At 41.9% G+C, this 19039-nt stretch overlaps 1 protein-coding gene across 9 annotated transcripts in view; it reads left to right on the top strand.

Moving 5' to 3' along the window:
- The window catches only part of ATF7IP (activating transcription factor 7 interacting protein), a 72356-nt gene that overhangs the window by 42939 nt on the left and 10378 nt on the right, over window positions 1–19039 (top strand). For all 9 annotated transcript variants that reach the window (XR_014012028.1, XM_081209500.1, XM_081209499.1 and 6 more), the window contains exons 3-10: window positions 6107–6187; window positions 8685–8830; window positions 10135–10272; window positions 11023–11088; window positions 11997–12070; window positions 12982–13070; window positions 15926–16576; window positions 16808–16893. Coding sequence is in view for 8 of the 9 variants with exons in the window: in XM_081209500.1 (XP_081065626.1) it covers window positions 6107–6187; window positions 8685–8830; window positions 10135–10272; window positions 11023–11088; window positions 11997–12070; window positions 12982–13070; window positions 15926–16576; window positions 16808–16893 (1331 nt within the window). In the remaining variant the exon portion in view is untranslated. The remainder of the gene's footprint in view (window positions 1–6106; window positions 6188–8684; window positions 8831–10134; window positions 10273–11022; window positions 11089–11996; window positions 12071–12981; window positions 13071–15925; window positions 16577–16807; window positions 16894–19039) is intronic.

The raw sequence follows: 19039 nt of genomic DNA, 5'->3' as shown, positions 1-19039 counted from the left end.
TCTCTGAGTCATAAATTATAACCCTCTCAGAAATAATTAAGAAACAGAGGCTTTTGCAGACCACATACCCACCAGGATCTTATGGCTTTTGGGCATGATGTTGATTCCTCCACTCACAATTCACTTAACCTTTTCAGGGTTCCAAGGAGCTGACAGCTTCTTGTTCTCCTGACACAGAAAACTTCTTTCAGAACATCAGGGATTAGTCCTCTATTCACTGCCCCCCCCCCGAGTGAATTATTTAGCAAAGAATCATGTTTGGCTATCATTTATCGCCAGATAATTATCTCCATCAGGAGCCTGCTGACAAAAGATGTTCAATCTACCATGTTCCTCCCCTGGAAGTTTGCCTCACTTACTACTTGGCTCTAGATTCAATCTAGTATATATCGAACTGGGCTCCTTTGGGAGGAAAAGTGGAATGGAAATGTAATAAATATATAGTGTGAATATCAAATCTGCAGGAACACAGATTTCTCCCTAGAATCTGATGCCAGAACTGGATACGATCAGCATACTGGTGATCACTCAGCCCAAATCTCTGGTTAATGGTGACCTCCCCAGACATTTCATGAAGATGGTTTCATGTAAATGTTTTACAGACTGGAGGATGAAATTGACCTCTGCAGCTATAGCCAGTAATATCAAAAGCCACTGAAAATGGGGATTAAGATGTCTGTACTCTCCCTGTCCATTTGTCATTTTAGTTTCAAAACAAGGACAGAAATCGGATTGAAGTGAATTTAGAGCATTCTTTTCGGGAAACTCATCACAGTCTCGCTGAGCAATTTGGCTTCATCACACTGTTCAAAATCCATGTATTCTGCTGGATTGCACCCTTAGAACTAATAGTAGATAAGAAACCACTCTTTGTTAGTGTGTGGGCAATCATAATTGGGTGGTTGGTGATCTGGACTAGGGCCTGAGAGATTAGGATTCAAATCCTCACTCAGCTGTTAAATTCTTTGAGTGAACTTGGGCCAAGTCCCTGCCTCTCAGACTAACCTACCTCATAAGTTTGTTGTGAGGAAGGGCATAACTATGCATGCCACCTTGAAGTCCTTTGGGGAAAGGTGGAATAGAGATGTAGTGCAAAAATAAGATAAGCTACTCTGTAACCAGCTAACAAACTGGTTGTGATGAGAGAGATCTTAATACCTCAGCTACACATGAACATTTGTTCTAAGACCCACACATTTATTCAAATGATTTCCATGCTGCCTACCAGTGCAAGCATTCTCAAGGAGACTCATAACAATAAAAGCCAAACACAGCAAAACATTTACTGTTTAAAAGTTTAACAGATAAAACTGGCAGCACTAAGACTCCTATAGTATTTACAGTCAAGCTTCTGAGAAAATCAGAAAGTCGCTACCTAGCATGAAAAAAAGCCTCTTTGGGGAAAAGAATTCCATAAATAAGGTGCCACAGCTGAGAATGCCCTTTTCCCAGTCACCATCTGCCTTTAAAAATTCTGCTCTTGCTTCACTGTTGATAGTGGAGGCACCTGAAGGTGGGCCTCTGACTGCTACCTCAGTGTTCCTATGTGCTGATACAGAGGTGGTAGTTCTGAAAGTTTGCCTGGAATCAGGATATTTTAAAGTAAGCAGCAGCACTTTGAATTGCTCTTGTAAACAGTGAAGACATACTCCCTTTGATTGGTCCCAGTCCAACAATTAACCTGCATTATGAAATAAGCTATGTTAACTTATTCTATGTGAAGCTATGTTAACTCACAGAGATCTCTCTGTGGCTTTTGATGCCATTGGCCATGATATTATCCTAGAACAGCTCCATAGAATGGAAATTGGGGACATTGTGTTACAGTGGTTCTAGTCTTCCCTATGGGACCAAATCCAGAAAGCAGCACTCTTTGGCCCCGTGGTGGTTACGCTATGGGTGCTACTGGGAGTGGTCATTAATATTGGGGGCGGGCAAGGTGTTTTTAGTACTCTAATTCCCTATAACATCTGAATCCAGAGAGGCTGTGCAGGCCCTGGATTCATTACCTGGCCACAGTGGTGGGACAGATGAGAGACAACAAGCTGAGTTTGAATCTTGGTGGTTCCTGGTCCAAGAAGGTGGTCAATTGCCTGCCCTGGATGGGGTTGTACTCCCCTAAGGAGTTAGGGAGTGCTTCAAGATCAATCTCCTGAAGCCTCTCCAGATACCGTATTTTTCGCTCTCTAGGACGCACCTTGTTTTAGAGGGGGAGAACAAGGGGAGAAAATCTCCCCCTCTCTGCTCAGCGCCCTTTCAGCAAAGCTGCAGGAGAAACAGAGCCCCTTCCATTTCTCCTCCCACTTGGCTGAAGGGGCACTGCACAGCTATCCCTCTCTGCTGAAGCCGGGAGAGTCTTGCTCTCCCGGCTTCAGCAAAAGGAACCCGAAGCCTCTGGAGCGCAGCAGGACCTCCCGCTGTACTCCGGAGGCTTCAGGCATCTGTCCCTGAAGACTTCGGAGCACAGCGCGAGTTCCCGCTGCGCTCCGGAGGCTTCAGGTTCCTTTCGCTGAAGCCAAGGAGCCTGCATTTGCTCCATAGGATGCACACACAGTTCCCCTTAATTTTTGGAGGGGGAAAAGTGTGTCCTATAGAGCGAAAAATACGGTATGTTCCATGTCCAGGATGTGGGTATCTTTACTTTTACCTATGTTTCATGTGTTTTATTTCTTTTTAGTTACAATTTATTTTTATTATATTTTGAATGCTTTAAAAACACCCAATTTAAACTTTCTAATTACAAATTTCAATGTTTCGTAAACTGCGTAGAAGTGAATTATTTTTTTTAACAGGTGCTATATAAACTTTGTTAACTTCTCTAACACAGCCTCCTATGCAAGAGGACCGTGTTCAGGCCTAGCCCTAGCTATTCCACCCCCTGAAGGGATCCCTCTATACTGCTTCACAATTCCTTCGGAGGCTAAGTGAAGGGCCTTTACCTGTGCCCGTCTCAACTGTTTTCCTACAGCAGTTCTCTCGGGTCGTTATTCCAGAGTTCCCATCGCAAATAGAACATGCACCTGTAATGACACGTCCCTAGAGACTATGGAACATGTAATGCTCTTCTGTCCCAACTGGACAGATGAAAGATCTCGGTTTTTAACTCCCCTCGTGAATAAGTTCCATCTCCCAATCCAGCCTTGGATAGTGTCCCTCTTTTTGCAGGATTCTGATTGTTGGATTACCGAGATGACAGCTAACTTCCTGCTTAGTGTGATGAAGAGGAAAGCGGCACTAACTTCTTCCTTAACACCACAGCTGCAGGCGACACACCGCACAATCGAACAAAATTCCAAGTAGCCTTATTGTACAAGGACAATCGAGTTAGGACAAATCTGAGGAGCCGAAGGACCCTTTAACGGTCCTCCTCCAGCCTCAGCAGTTTTTTTTTTTCTTTCTCTAAGTAATCGCCCAGGACGATATCTACCTTTACCTCCCCACCCCCATTTTATGTTGTTATTTTAATGTAGATCATGCTATGGCCACATGGCTAATGCAATATATAAATAAATAAATAAATAAAAAATATGTTCAACTTTGTTAAATAATAAATTTCATAAATCCCTGTCACTTCTTTAAGTGATACTTTGGGTTTTATCCTTTCCTAAATACTGCAATAAACCTACAACTGGAATCCCATCTTGCTGAAACTAAAAGTTTTTAGGAAGAGACCTGAAACTTGAGAAAATAAATGTGGCAATAACGTTAGTGCTTAGCAGTGAGTGCTTGCATATTGATTAAATGGTAGAATGAGGTTTTAAATGTTTAGAAAACATTGTGATTTACTTACTCGAGGAGTAATGCTAAGGTATTACTGGTTGATGTAACTGTGGGATGAAAGCATCCAGAATGTTAACTAAAGGGTTACTGCTCTCAGGAACTGTAGAACCCTGTGATGTCATATACCTGAGACAGTTATGTCAGTTGGTACAGTAATGCCAGTTAGTAGCAGTATTTTGTGTGAGAGCAGCTGAACTGCTGTGTTGCTGTCTGCCTCGGAGTTAGTCTGTTATAGTTTTGTCTTAGATATAAATCAATGTAATATGTATTGGTAACGTATGTTACATCTTCCTGCCTTGTATATTTAACAAGTGCAAGTACACTGAGTAAAAGTTACTTATTTAAACTTTAAAAGAGAGTTTTAAAGTTTTTATAGGTGGGAAAAGGGTGAAATGGCCTGGGTTCTCTTTTGCATAACTCTGTAAAGTCTTAATTCCCACACGTAATGGTGTATGGGGTTTTTAAAACTAAAATTTCAGGTTACCGTATTTTTCGCCCTATAGGACGCACCTTTCCCCCTCCAAAAATGAAGGGGAAATGTGTGCGCGTCCTATGGGGCGAATGCAGGCTTTCCCTGAAGCCTGGAGAGCGAGAGGGGTCGGTGCGCACCGACCCCTCTCGCTCTCCAGGCTTCAGGAAGCTATCCGCAAGCCTTGCAAGCCCGGCGGGAGGTCCCGGCGGCTCGCAAAGCTTGCGGGCAGCAGCCTGCAGCCCACAAGCTCGGGGGATAGTGGGGAGGCGGAGCGCCGCCACCCCGCTATTCCCCGACCTGATCTGGAGGCTGGCGGGGGGGAGAAGCAAGCTTGCTCCTCCCCATCGCCAGCCCCACAAGCTCGGGGGATAGTGGGGAGGCGGAGCGCCGTCACCCCGCTATTCCCCGACCTGATCTGGAGGCTGGCGGGGGGAGAAGCAAGCTTGCTTCTCCCCATCGCCAGCCCCATAAGCTCGGGGGATAGCGGGGAGGCGGAGCGCCGCCTCCCCGCTATTCCCCGACCTGATCTGGAGGCTGGCGGGGGGGGGGAGAAGCAAGCTAACTTCTCTCCCCCCCCCCGCCAGCCCCACAAGCTCGGGGGATAGTGGGGAGGCGGAGCGCCGCCACCCCGCTATTCCCCGACCTGATCTGAAGGCTGGCGGGGGGGGGAGAAGCAAACTTACTTCTCCCCCCCCGCCAGCCCCACAAGCTCGGGGGATAGTGGGGAGGCGGAGCGCCGCACCCTGCTATTTCCCGACCTGATCTGAAGGCTGGCGGGGGGGGAGAAGCAAGCTTACTTCTCCCCCCCGCCAACCCCGCAAGCTCGGGGGATAGTGGGGAGGCGGAGTGCCGCCACCCCGCTATTCCCCGACCTGATCTGGAGGCTGGCGGGGGGGAGAAGCAAGCTTACTTCTCCCCCCCCCGCCAACCCCGCAAGCTCGGGGGATAGTGGGGAGGCGGAGTGCCGCCACCCCGCTATTCCCCGACCTGATCTGGAGGCTGGCGGGGGGGAGAAGCAAGCTTGCTCCTCCCCATCGCCAGCCCCACAAGCTCGGGGGATAGCGGGGAGGCGGAGCGTCATCACCCCGCTATTCCCCGACCTGATCTGGAGGCTGGCGGGGGGGGGGGGGAGAAGCAAGCTTGCTTCTCCCCATCGCCAGCCCCATAAGCTCGGGGGATAGCGGGGGAGGCGGAGCGCCGTCACCCCGCTATTCCTCGACCTGCTCTGGAGGCTGGCGGGGGGGAGAAGCAAGCTTGCTTCTCCCCATCGCCAGCCCCACAAGCTCGGAGGATAGTGGGGAGGCGGAGCGCCACCACCCCGCTATTCCCCGACCTGATCTGAAGGCTGACGGGGGGGGGGGAGAAGCAAGCTTACTTCTCCCCCCCCCCCCGCCAGCCCCACAAGCTCGGGGGATAGTGAGGAGGCGGAGCACCGCCACCCCGCTATTCCCCGACCTGATGTGGAGGCTGGCGGGGGGGGGGAGAAGCAAGCTTGCTTCTCCCCATCGCCAGCCCCATAAGCTCGGGGGACAGCGGGGCAAGCTGCTGCCCCACGGAGGCTAGAGAGGCTGTCCCTGAAGGCAGAAGAGGGAGACGGAGCGCTCCGTCTCCCTCTTCTAGCTTGGGGATGGCTGCGCAAAACTGGGGGGGGGGATAAAAATTTTTTCCTTGATTCCCCCCCCCCCCAAAAAAAAGCTAGGTGCGTCCTATAGGGTGAAAAATACGGTATTTTTTCTGTGTGTTTAGCTGTACACATAAGAAAGTAACTTACATAACTAGCTGTGAACATCTTTTTCAACACATAACTGGTCAGGCTTTGTTCAATAAGGTTAAAGTGGTTTATCTTTCTCACAGAAGGCAAAGATGATGAAAAAGAACTGGAAAAAGTAGAAGAAAAGGAGCATGACAAGGAGGAAGAGAGACCACCAGAAAAAGGTATGTATGGCAAAGATGAGAAATAGTTTTGCTGCAAGGAATTGAATTGCTGCATTCCTGTATTCAGACACTGTTGGACGTTGTGTACACCCGTAATATCTTCACCGAAATGTTTGCCTATATTCCAACTATCTTAACAGGAGCACTTCTCGCCAGCCATCTTGAAACAGGAGTTTGTAGTGCTGTTCACGCTTTGTTTTCCCCATCTAGCCATGCTTTGCTATGTGTTATAGTACTAGAAGGTTCAGGGCTATATAGCAGATGAGTGAGAAAAGCTAAAAGGTAGTCTTTTTTGTTCCTTCTTCCTGAAACATCCCTGTATGGTGAAGGGGAGCAGAGTTTTTACCCTTGTGATATATCTTCCCCACCCTTATATCCCGCAAACTTAAAGGAGAATGGAGCAGCCCTTCTCATTTTCTCCTCTTTTAAGAAAGAGTTTATTTTGCATTTTCAAGTTTACAAACAACGAAGAAAGCAATTAAGATTTAATCAATAAATCCCCTTTGACTTCCCTCACCGCTTTTGTGGATCCTTATGCCAATGCTTTTCTCCTGCATCTCCTCTGTTACTCAAATTTTACCAATCTTTAAATAGTCCATACTTCAGCTTTTACCTACAAGCAGTGCTTTTTCTCTGGGGGCATGCATACTCCTAAACATTTTGTGAATCTTTGTACTTTTACTGTATTTATTTTCCCCGATTTGAACTATAAAATGGTGATTTTCTTGAGTCAAAATGAGAGTACATCTAAACATTTTTTAAAGAAAAAAAGCACTGCCTACAAGTATTATATCAATCCTACTGATGATTTTAATTGTTTACAATAATTTCTCAGCTACATTATGTACTTTCCCATTCCTTATTAAAATTTGATTCTTCCTGGTACCTAATTCATCTGGTCAGTTTTGCCATTTTGGCCTAGTCCATAAGTTTTTTTTCTGCCATTCTTCCTTGGCAGGTACTGTATTTTCTTTCCATCTCTGAGCTAACAAAATCTGGGCAGCTGTAGTAGCATACATAAATCGTCCCTTCTGGTCATTTGGAATTTCTGCACCTAAAACTCCTAAAAGAAAAACGGTTTCATAGAAAATGTTATATTTAACATTTTTTTCAACTCATCGTATATCATCTCCCAAAATGCTTTTACTACTTTTCACATCCACCACATATAATAAAAGGTGCCCTCTTTCTCTTTACATTTCCAGCATGCATTTGATCTTGATTTATATATTTTGGCTAATTTGCTAGGGGTTAAATATCAACAACACATCATTTTCATATAATTTTCTTTCAAGGTACAGTGGTACCTCAGTTGTCGAACATAATCAGTTCCAGAAGACAGTTCAACTTCCGAAATGTTAGACAACCGAGGCGCAAAGGGCGGTCGGCAAAGTCAATGGAGGGAGGGGAACACAGTGAAAGCCGTTTGACTTCTGAGGCGTGTTCAAAAACAGAAGCAATTTCTTCCGGGTTTTCGGCATTCCGGTTTCGAAATGTTCGGCTTACGAGACTCTTGAAAACTGAGATACCACTGTATAGCAGGCATGTCCAACTCACAAGAGACTGTGATCTGCTCTCAGTATAGAAATCCTGGAAGTGATCTACCCATGAAGGGGGGGGAGCCTAAGTTGCCACAGTTATTTACCTTGGGGGGGGGGACATCAATCGCTCACCTATAACGATGTTGGAGCGGTAACAACTACTTTCGTTTCTTAACTTGCCGGCAAAATACAATTAAAGACCGCCCATTTGACAAAACGGAGGAACAAAGCAACAGAGGAGGGGGGCGAGGACTTTCAATACATTTAAAATACAATAAAAGCAGATGTTAAAGTCAATCACTGGACAGGACTTTCTCACCCCAACTGCTGCTGATGTGTGCTGCATGTGCTATTGGGACAAGAGTAGCTGGGAGGCAAATGTGTTTCAAGGCCTCCCTCTAGTTCTCAGACATATCAACTGCCACTTTGTTACAGAATCTCTGGGCTACAACAGACCTCAGAACAACATATTCAAGTCCTCATGAGTATATGTAACATAGTGTTGGCAGTAATTGATGAGGTGGGAACAGTGCAGTAAAATAAGTGAAAGTTATTATGCCATGCATTTTGTATTCCTTTTAAACTGATAACAACAACAACCGTTGTATAATTTATACCCCACCCATCTGGCTGGGTTTCCCCAGGCACTCTGGGCAGCTTGCAGCATATCTAAAAACATAATAAAAATATCAAGTGTTAAAAACCTCCTGGTACAGAAATCCCTTCAGATGTTTTCTATAAAAGTTGTGTAATTATTTTATCTCCTTGACATCTGAAGGAAGGGTGTCCATAGGGAGGGCACCACTACTGAGAAGGCCCTCTACCTGGTTTCCTGTAACTTTGCTTCTCACAGTGAGAGAACCAGATGAATATTTATTTTTTAAGCTATTTGTCTTGAATGAAGAATATATTGGTGGTCAGTAGAGTTCCTTGAAGAGTGTGCTGTATCCTTCTAGGTGAGGCATCAAGAAGAAAGCGTTCCAAATCAGAGGATATGGACAATGTCCATTCTAAACGCCGTCGACATATGGGTGAAGAATATGAAGCAGAATTTGAAGTAAAAATTACAACCAGAGGAGATATTAATCAGAAACTAGAAAAGGTAGAGTTGATTCCCGCTTATCTTGCAGACATTTGGCCTTTTAATTTCAAACACTTCTTTTCCACCAGCATCAACTTGCAAACATTTTGTCTTGAAGATCAGAATCTTTGTCTGTGTTATGGTGAATTGAGTGAAAGGAAACCATTGTATTGTTATTAAGTTTCCATTGATCCCATCAGATAGAAATATTTAATACTGGAGTAGACCAATATTTCATATTTAGTTTGGCAACAGTCAGACCAGGAAATACATTCTTCCTCTTTAGCTCCTTATATCTGTGGTGAACACAGAGTAGACCATGAACCACTGGGCAGTTACTGGCCGACTGCCTGTTGGTTGTGGGGCTGGTTGTTGTTTTTTTTGCAAAGAATGCTGTTTAAGTCTTTAGTCCTAAGAACACTACTGATCTGACTTTTTAATTTATTAATTAAGAGCGTATACCGAACATCTCTTAAAATGGCTTAAGTAGGATCTTGCTGTATCGTATCAAGATCCTTATGCAATATAATCCTTAACATGTGAGATTAGGAAAGTCTCAGACTAGACTGATAGTATGGCTTGTGGCTTAGGAATGATGAGTGTTGTTGTCCAGCAACATCTGGAGGGTTCTCTAAATTGTATGCCACATGTAGTGCAGCCCTGTGCATGCTTGTTTATATGCAAATCAGTAAAGGTGATTTGTATAATGCACCCCAAAATAATATAATAATCAAAATAACAATAAAAATATATAAATACAGTTTCATTGACATTGTGGTCAAAACTGGGATAAATATATCCACTTAAATGGCTTGTTGGGAGACGAAAGTCTTTAGTGGGTGCTGGAAAGACACTAGAAGATGTTGTCTATCTGTAACTTTCTATGTTATATACAAATATAACCCTTAAATAAGTTGTAGATTTTGTGCTCTAAACTATAAGAGGAAATCCCTTTTCAAATGCATTTTGTAAAGAACACAGTCTACAAATAAATATGGGACATAGTTGGCATTTTAGACACTACAAACTAACAAGTATGACTCTTCCTCTAAAACCATTAAGGGTGTGGATCCAAAAAGGAATGCTGAGAATGATTTCACTTGCTTGCAAACACTGAGATCCAAAAAAGATTTTGCATAGACATGTTTAATGAAATTACATGATTAACAAGCAAAAACCTAATTATTGACCTTAAGTTTTGTTTAAATACTAAAATAAAGTTTAATTAGATAACCTAATAAAGAGTTATGTAATGCTGAGTGACATACATGCTAATTGTACTGTATATAAAATGTTAATATTAGCATTTTCATGTGTTTTCGTAGGTCATCCAGCGGTTGCTAGAAGAAAAGTTCAACGCACTGCAGTGTGCTGTGTTTGATAAAAATCTAGCAGATCTGAAAACCAGAGTAGATAAGATTGAATGTAGCAAGAGACATAAAACTGTCCTTACCGAATTACAGGTATATATGCAGATCTGCTTAAGACTTTGTGGCATTGTTTTTCAAAAAATATAAGTAAGGCTCCTGTTGGTGTGTGTAATTGTTCCTTCAGATATTAGTACTCTTTTTTTTTCTTCTTTGGTTTTGTGTTTGTTTTATCGTTTGTGTTGAAATACAATCTACATATCAGTTTAGTGCTAGCTTTTGGCAAAAGAAAAGGTTCTTTTAGGAAATGCTTGTTAAGCTGTGTTTAATGAGGAGCTACAGCTTAACCAGACGTGGGTGCCACTCTGGGTTAAACCACAGAGCCTAGGACTTGCCAATCAGAAGGTCGGCGGTTTGAATCCCCGCAATGGGGTAAGCTCCCGTTGCTTGGTCCCTGCTCCTGCCAATGTAGCAGTTTGAAAGCACGGCAAAGTGCAAGTAGATAAATAGGTACCGCTCCGGCGGGAAGGTAAACGACATTTCCGTGCGCTACTCTGGTTCGCCAGAAGCGGCTTAGTCATGCTGGCCACATGACCCGGAAGCTGTACGCCGGCTCCCTCAGCCAATAAAGCGAGATGAGCACCGCAACCCCAGAGTCGGTCATGACTGGACCTAACGGTCAGGGGTCCCTTTACCTTTACCTTACAGCTTAACCACTCTCACAGAAGAGAAGGGTCTGGCTCTTGGGCAGCAATTATAGAAGCGAATGGAGGTGTAGAGAGGGATAAACTAAAATACTTTTTGAGATTGTATTTGATTTCTCTGTCATATTTCTCTTTTTTTAAGGCTAAAATTGCAAGATTAACTAGACGTTTTGGAGCAGCCAGAGAGGATTCAAAGAAAAGACAAGAAGTAAGGACAGATATTTTTATTATGTTTCTGATTACTGTTTAGATCAAAAAATTACCTTGGTGGTAATCAGATTGGACTTTATTGAAATGACCATAGCTCACAGTGAAGAACTTAAAAGACCACAGTTTTCTTCTTGAAGTAGGAAGGAGAAATAAAGATTAATAAATTTATTCAGTTTTATGGACTCAAGCCCACTTCACTAGATGCATGGTGAAATCTTAGTTAGCAGGTATATAAAGCAGAAAACTGGATGGCAAAAGTTGAATGTTAATGAGATGCAAAAGTATAGTCTGTGATTGGAATTGCTCTGTTATTTAACACCCAATCTGCTCTGGAGGGGTTTTGGTTGAGATGGCAATGAGATCTCTAATGCCGCCTTCCAAATGGGAAAGCAGAAGTGTCACCAGCGGAAACCCCTGAAATGGGGTATTGAGGGGGCAGAGCCAGAACAGGATCTGTGAGATCCTGAACTCTCCTACTTCTGTCATGTGACAGCAAACTGCCCCAGTTTAGGCCTCTTCACTGCACCAACTCAGCAAAGAGGCATTTTATGCCTCCCCAAGCATCCCTCCACCCAATTTTTCAGCCTTGTCTGGTGGGAGTAGTGGGACTCTGGATTTGGCAGTGAAGGATGCTCTGGGAAGCTCTCCTATATGCTTGGGAGGCTCTCATAAGATCTTGGATGGCCCTTGTGTGCGTTTAATTTGTGTAATTTCAGTTGGCCAGCCATCAATAACATAAAGCTGCGATTGTGCAAGTTAAATATATGCAAGTTGTGAGTCAACTGTATAACGAGGTGCTCACAAAGCAACTTAATAATTTTGGAGTCCTTACAGTAAAAAAGTATACCATGTATGCTTTGTGACTTTGAAGACATAGGTCTCACCTTGGTTTGCGTTACTTTTTAGAATCTACAAAACACACCCCATTCCCCAGGAAAAGCAGTGGGCGACACAGGCAATATCAACAGCGTGGCGTATCGGTAAGCTTTGAGAATATAGCTGTTACACTCATATTGTGGACTTGTGGAACTTGCCTTATGTACTTGGAATGACACATTTGCAAAAAAATACAATATATCTTGGCTGATGGACTAGTTTTCCTGTTATATACTAGCCCAGTTCACACATCATATTTAACCGTAATTAAAAACAAAGTTTGGTTTAATGTGAACAATCTGCATGCTAGTGCACACTGTGCACGTGTTGTCGTTCCACTTCTTCCCTGTTGCTGCACCTCTGCTGGGAAACAAGCCAGCATCTGACTTTTCATGACATCCAAATCCAAGCTCATTTCTTTCCAAATAAACCATGAGCATATCTTTAGATCTGTTCTTGGCTTACTACCGTGGTTTGTTTGAGGGAGACAAACCACGAGTCGAGGTTCATAACAGGCCAGCAGCACAGAGACAGAGCAAGAACCACTGAACATGCTGCTAGTTTACATTAAACCATAGTTTGTTTTTCACTATGGTGTATAATGACATGTGAACTAGGTAGTTGTGCCCTGTTCTCTTCTACTGTTAAAAATATGAATGTTATTATCAGTTCTCATGCAGTCATCAAAAATTAACATACCTGTATAAAATTAGAGCCAATAATAGTTTTGGTTCTCAATTTTTCAGGAATTCAGCTTAATAATAATAATAATAATAATAATAATAATAATAATAATAATTTATACCCCATCCATCTGACTGAGTTGTCCCAGCCCCTCTGGGTGGCTTATTACACTCCTACACATATACAATGGAACTAGTGATATTGTGAGATACTGCTGAATAAATGGATAGAGATAAATTACTTCAAATTTCAAAAATAGCTTTCCCCTGTACTGCTCTTTGCTTCACCTAACAGCTAACAAGTACAGCTAACAAGAATCTTTATTCCACAGAAATGCCGGAACAGTGAGACAAATGCTGGAATCCAAGAGAAATGTAGGAGATACCACATCAAATACTTTACAGTCCCCTGTGAATACAGGTAGAATGTTTCTCACGTCTCAGATATGTATTTAACCTCTCCCCCCTTCTTTATCCAAGAAAAGTGCCTTATTATAAATCTTTCAGATGAAAGTTATGAGTATCAAAAGCAGCAGCAGATGTTGCTCTCCTTTTTGAACTCAGTGGTGACAGTATATGATGTCTTGTTATAGAAACAACATCTATTCACTACTACAGATCACCTTTTATTATTCAAGAGCTGTAATGAACACAGAAATGAAAAGTGTTTGCTCTCAGTTTTTCTGCTTAGTGTGGGACACTTCTGCTCTCCTGTGTTCTCTCTCGTCCCCTCCCCTGGCCTCTCCTTTCATAAATCAGTCCTGATATCAATAGTGCATTTAGGGATGCCGCCATCTCATCTGAAATAAATGAAAGAACTATATGCCATAAGCATTCTGATGACACAGAGCCCCATACTTCAGATTAATTTTATCAGTTGTTTCATGTAGATGTTTCAAAGCAAAGAAGAAAAAACAGAAATTTGAGGAATAATACTATTCTAGCACCACTTCCCATAACCTGTCAAGAAAAGAAGCAGAACCACCGTAACACAGCACACACCCCACAATTTCCAACCCAGAAGAATACTGTAGTATTGAAAACTACTGGAAAATCCAGGGTTGTGCCCCTTACATCTCTCCTCTGGCATCCTCCAAGAAGGATGCATTAAGCTTCATGCTGACTAAGAGGTTCAGTGTATGCGCCAACTAGCCCATTGGAAGCCAAGGAAAACAAGGGTTGCAACTTAAGATTTCTGTTAGAAACTTGTCTGCTCTTGTCAGCATCCTCAGGTGTAATTAAATAGTACTCATCCAAACTACTACAATAGATGTTTATGTAAGAACATTTTCCATATCAATTCTGAAACCAAATATATATATAAAAAATGTCTAGTAGCACCTTTAGAGACCAACTAAGTTTGTTCTTGGTATAAGCTTTCATGTGCATGCACACTTCTTCAGATATTCTGAAACCAATAAAACATCTAAGTCAACGCAGGTACTGATGCAACAGACAGCTCTTGCATCAGAGGCTTTGTGATCAGAAGAGCTTTTGAGGACACAACTATAGATGGAAACAGCCAGTCTTTACCAAACCTAGACCCATAGAAAATATTCAAATAGAGTACAAATTCAAAGAAAAAAATTGACATACACCTCTGTGTTGTAATATATAGAATGCTAGTCTTACTCGGTTTCCAGTGGCTTCCAAGGAATGCTGTTGGCCGATAATGTTTCAAGAGAACCACAGGGACAGAGTCACCCAAACTTTAAAGATATAATGAAAATTGGGATTCCACAAAGGTTCCACAAAGAACCCTGTGAATTTGCAAAACTAATTTCTGTTCTGTTAAGCGTAAACTTTTATGTGAGACAATTATCCTCAAAAGACCAAGGCTTTGCATGCAAGGAAGGGGTGTGTTACATAAATTTAGGGATTCACAGATGTTGCTGCCAACTATTCAGGGACAGATTTTAATGGTTTAGGGCTTCAAACCCTTAACCATACAAATAAAATTCAAAGCTGTAAACCTTTGGTCATAAGATCTTTCAAAATTTCTAAAAGTTGCCAATCAAGGGGGAAACTCATATCAGTCAAAGCTCTCTAGAGCTAAAACTTTTTTACTGCTCAGTTTCCACCATTTGCACACAGTTTGCAAAACCTGCCTCATTGCAAACAGGCTTTGTTGCCAAGAGCAGCCAGAAGGAAGTAACATTCATAGGAAACCTTTTTTCCTTCAAAAAATTCAGACTACCATCTGAATTATATCTCTAATTTAGCCATATAGTGGCATAGTATAGAAAAAAGAAGGAAACACACATAACTTGCTTCATGCTCTCCAAATGGCATACATTACAAATAAACATGTCAGGTTAAATTTTGCATCTCAAGTCACTCTTGCTGCCAGCTTTCTCCACCAGTCTTATGTAACAAGATGTGTCTGACTCAACACTTGTGTCCTACACATACTCCCAAGAGGTTTAGAATATTTTGCTAGGTTCTCTCTGTTTGAGAGGTTTGCTCTCCACATCAGTAACCTGTACGAGCAAGGCTTCAGAGTCACTCTCACCCTATTCTTGGTCCATGATCCAGTGAAGCATGGACTGTTCCGTGAGATCATTGAGCGGCAAAGAGGGGTTCCCTTTTGAGCTGTGAGCTACCCAGCCATTGTACTATTTTTAGTCAATGTATCCTTATGGAAAGGGAATGACTAATAGTCATTAAAATTTTATTTCTTTGTTTTATTGTTTATTTCCCACATGTTTCTATCTTCTATTTTATTTACCATGGTCATTTTGAAATTTGAAAGGGCATGACCCCAGTGAGAAATGACTAATTGGTTATCTATATATTCCCTGAATTCTGAGATTACTTTTAGGTGAAGAGTCTATTATCTATGCAGAACTACAGGGGCTGATAATTAAGTTTGCTGATAATACCAGCTTCCTGTGCTGTTCTTTACATTAAGTATTAAGAGGTCAGGATATTTAGAGTGCCTTCCAGGATACATTTTAAGATAAGGCCTTGTACCAAGTTTAAAATAGTTAATTGAAGGGTATATTTTATATCAAGCTATGACAACTTTACTGGTGCCATGATCTACAGAAATAAACCACAGAAAAAGGTTCTAATTAGCACACGCCATTACAACATGTTTTAAAGAGTGAGTTCCAAAGAATGTTCTCTATAATCATGATTCCTGTTTCCCGTCCTGTACAGGCTTCTTCAGTCCATCTTGACCTCAGATATCAAGTTGATATTTTCTACTGTATTGATGGAAGTAGTTCAATTGGCATAGATTTTTAAAACAATTATCTTTTTATTATTTTGTAGTGTCTGCTACCCCTCTTAGTACTCCACAGACAGCTGTCAGTGGACCTCCCAAACCACAGACTCCTGTCACCTCTGCACCATTGACTTCTGGCTCCTTGTCAACTTCTGTTCTACCTGCGGCCAACACAGCAACAGTAGTCGGCACGAGTCAAGTGGCTGGTGGAAGCGCACAGCCAATGTCTGTTTCATTGCAGTCTTTGCCAGTAATACTGCATGTACCTGTTGCAATGTCCTCCCAGCCTCAGATCCTGCAAAGCCATACTGGTACTTTGGTTACTAACCAGCAATCTGGCAACGTGGAATTTATACCTGTACAAAGTCATTCTAATGTTGGCAACTTGACCAAAACTCCATTGTCTCTGTCATCGGCTAATTCAATAAAACCAAGCAGCTCATCTGTGCCCAGCTCTAACATTCAGAGGAACACTTCAGCCGGTGTTGGGTGTTCTATAGGGACAACTCTAGCTGTGCAGGCTGTATCAACAGCACACCCTGTTGCACAAGCCGCAAGGACTACTTTGGCTACTGTAAGCACATCAGGGGTGTATACTCCTCCCATCAATAGGAATTCCATACAGATGAAGATACCTCTGTCAGCCTTCAGCAGTACAACTCCTTCTGAAGCAAGCACTGCAGCAGCACCTAGAGTTGGTAAGTTTTATATGTCCACTGCACTTGCACTAGGGTAGAAAACTGGTGTACGGGGGAACATGTTGATTTTGAAAGAAATCTGAACTTTCAGAGTTCCATATTTAGTACTCAGTTCACCATATATGATTGACAGTTAAGTGTTTGCAATGATTGCTGTTAAACTAAGTATATGTGTTATAAAGTACATTGCTTAATAGCCAATGAAATGTGGTGGTTTCTTGCCTCCTTCAGAGAGTCAAACATCCAGGTTGCTACCACCTTCGCTGCCACCAGCAGATATTTCAGCAAACAAAAAAGCACCTGAAGCAGCTGCACAGGTAGGTTGGTTTTTATTTTTCTTTATATGGTTTCAGTTTCTTCCTCATTCAGTAAATCAACTTGAACATTGTTACATTTTTAGCAAATACAGATTTTGTTTTTCAAAATGCTAGCAGAAAATTAATGTTACTAAAAAAATGATACCAGTATGTGACAGGTAGTTGATATACAAGATTATATTTATTTTATTTACCACTTACATGCCAAAATGACTTCATCTGTGAAAGAACACAGATCTTTAACTAAAGCTTGAAAAGCCCTAACACAATTGAACATAAACCTTATGTGTGCTCCACCTACATGCATGGGGGTCAGGAACGGAACCCCTGTGTGAAATGGTCACTGCTTGTATATGTACCCTAAATTATGAGAAGAGGTAAATGTGTGTTTATATGGAAGAAGAAGAGACTCTGCAAGTTAAAAAGTTAACTCCTGTTATTGACTGTAAAAATTAACAACAAATATAAGGACAGCATTAAAATGAAAAAAAAGGCATTAAAAGGAGACTATGGATGCAGAGATAAAAAAAATGCAAAAGCATTTTCTTTAGAACAGAAAAGATCTTAATTTAACATTTTAAAACTACAAGTGAGGAACTCAAACTATATCCTTGTCCTTTCTGTGTGTGGCGATTATTCTGTCTGCAGTGTTTCTTTCTGTCCCGGTAAGATGTTATGTCTTTCTTTCTACCAGTTGTTGCCATGGGCGAAGCTGATATTCCATTGTTGTTTCAAAAAATTATCCATTGCTCCGTCCCGTGCTTTGTTGTTTTGCAACTTTAACAACAGCTGCAAAAATGACTGTCCCAATAAATAACCCGTTTTCACCATTTTCCCTCTCAGCCTGGGAAGAAGAGTGGTTTGTTGAACTGCAAATGATTCAGTAAATCTCAAATTCAAACTTTAAAGTCTTTGCAGTTGTTTATGTTCTGCAGTTGTATGATCTCATCTTTTCTAGCATGTGCCTGTACTTTAGTCCAACTAAACTAATTAACAGGAGAACCTCTGTTTTTTAATGGCGGAGGGGTTTTCAGCAGGCTTTTGCACTCAGCGCCTCCCTGCCTCCCGCAATCTATGCCAGAGCGAGAGCCAGGTACCAAGACGAACTGCAAGTGAAGCCCATTCCCCCTTGTCCCTAGGGGGAATTTGCAAGGATAATTACCCTCAAGCATCCTTGTTTTTCCTTCGCCAACGATCTCCCCAGTCACGGGAGCTGCATCTATTCAGACCGGAACCGGAAGCCACCTTTGTACTAATATTAAAACATGTCTGTGCAGGCTTCCATAAACAATTTTTTTTATCGGGCACCAGAAGTAGCAGAACAAATGTACCTACCTAATACCAATAGGCAGGGAGTTCAAGTGTGTATGTTCTACCCCAGTGAAAGATTGGTTCCTCACAAGTGCAGAACAGACATCATGTGACAGTTATAAAACTGCCAGTTCCACATATCAAGTTGAGTGGGTGGGTATATATGGGTTAAAGCAAGTAAGATATGTGAGCTGAGTATCTAGCCCTTCTATACCATTGGACACGTACTAGAAATGAAGTTACTAGTCTGCATTATCTCACGTAGATGAAAGATTTACAACCCTTTTCATTCATATTTTCTTTTCCTGATACTTGTATATATAGGCAAAGTGAGACAGAATGAAGCAGTTACTGGTCATTGGCCAAGCTAAATGTCTGCCTTGAAAGAACCATATTGAGCTGAACCAGGTCTCCAGTTAACCAACATCAATAAGACTAATACTTAGTAGTATTAGTAAGTACTAGTAGTTGGAAAGTATGGGACCTAATAAACATTCATAATATAAAAGAAAGTCACTTTATTTTAGATGCTGAAAAAGCATTTGACTAAGTGGAGAGTAAATAGAATATTTCAAAAGTTCTGTCCTTTATCTGTGTTTTATACTTATTTTAATAGCCTCAGATAGCATCTGAATCATTATCCATAGCAGTTAGAGAAACAGCAAAGTTCAAGGATTAAAATTGTACAATGGGCAGACAGTGTTTATTTGAATGAAGATTTAGTAGTCTGGCCAACACAGATGAACTTCCATGCTAATAAATGCATTTTTTAAAATCCTATAAAATAGAACCAGATTGAGTTTGCCTGTCTGAAAGCACTCTCAGTCTACAGATT

The sequence above is a fragment of the Podarcis bocagei genome, assembly GCF_964188305.1.
Source record: "Podarcis bocagei genome assembly, chromosome: 10".
Classification (NCBI taxonomy): domain Eukaryota; kingdom Metazoa; phylum Chordata; class Lepidosauria; order Squamata; family Lacertidae; genus Podarcis; species Podarcis bocagei.
This window is presented reverse-complemented; position numbering and strand designations above follow the sequence as displayed.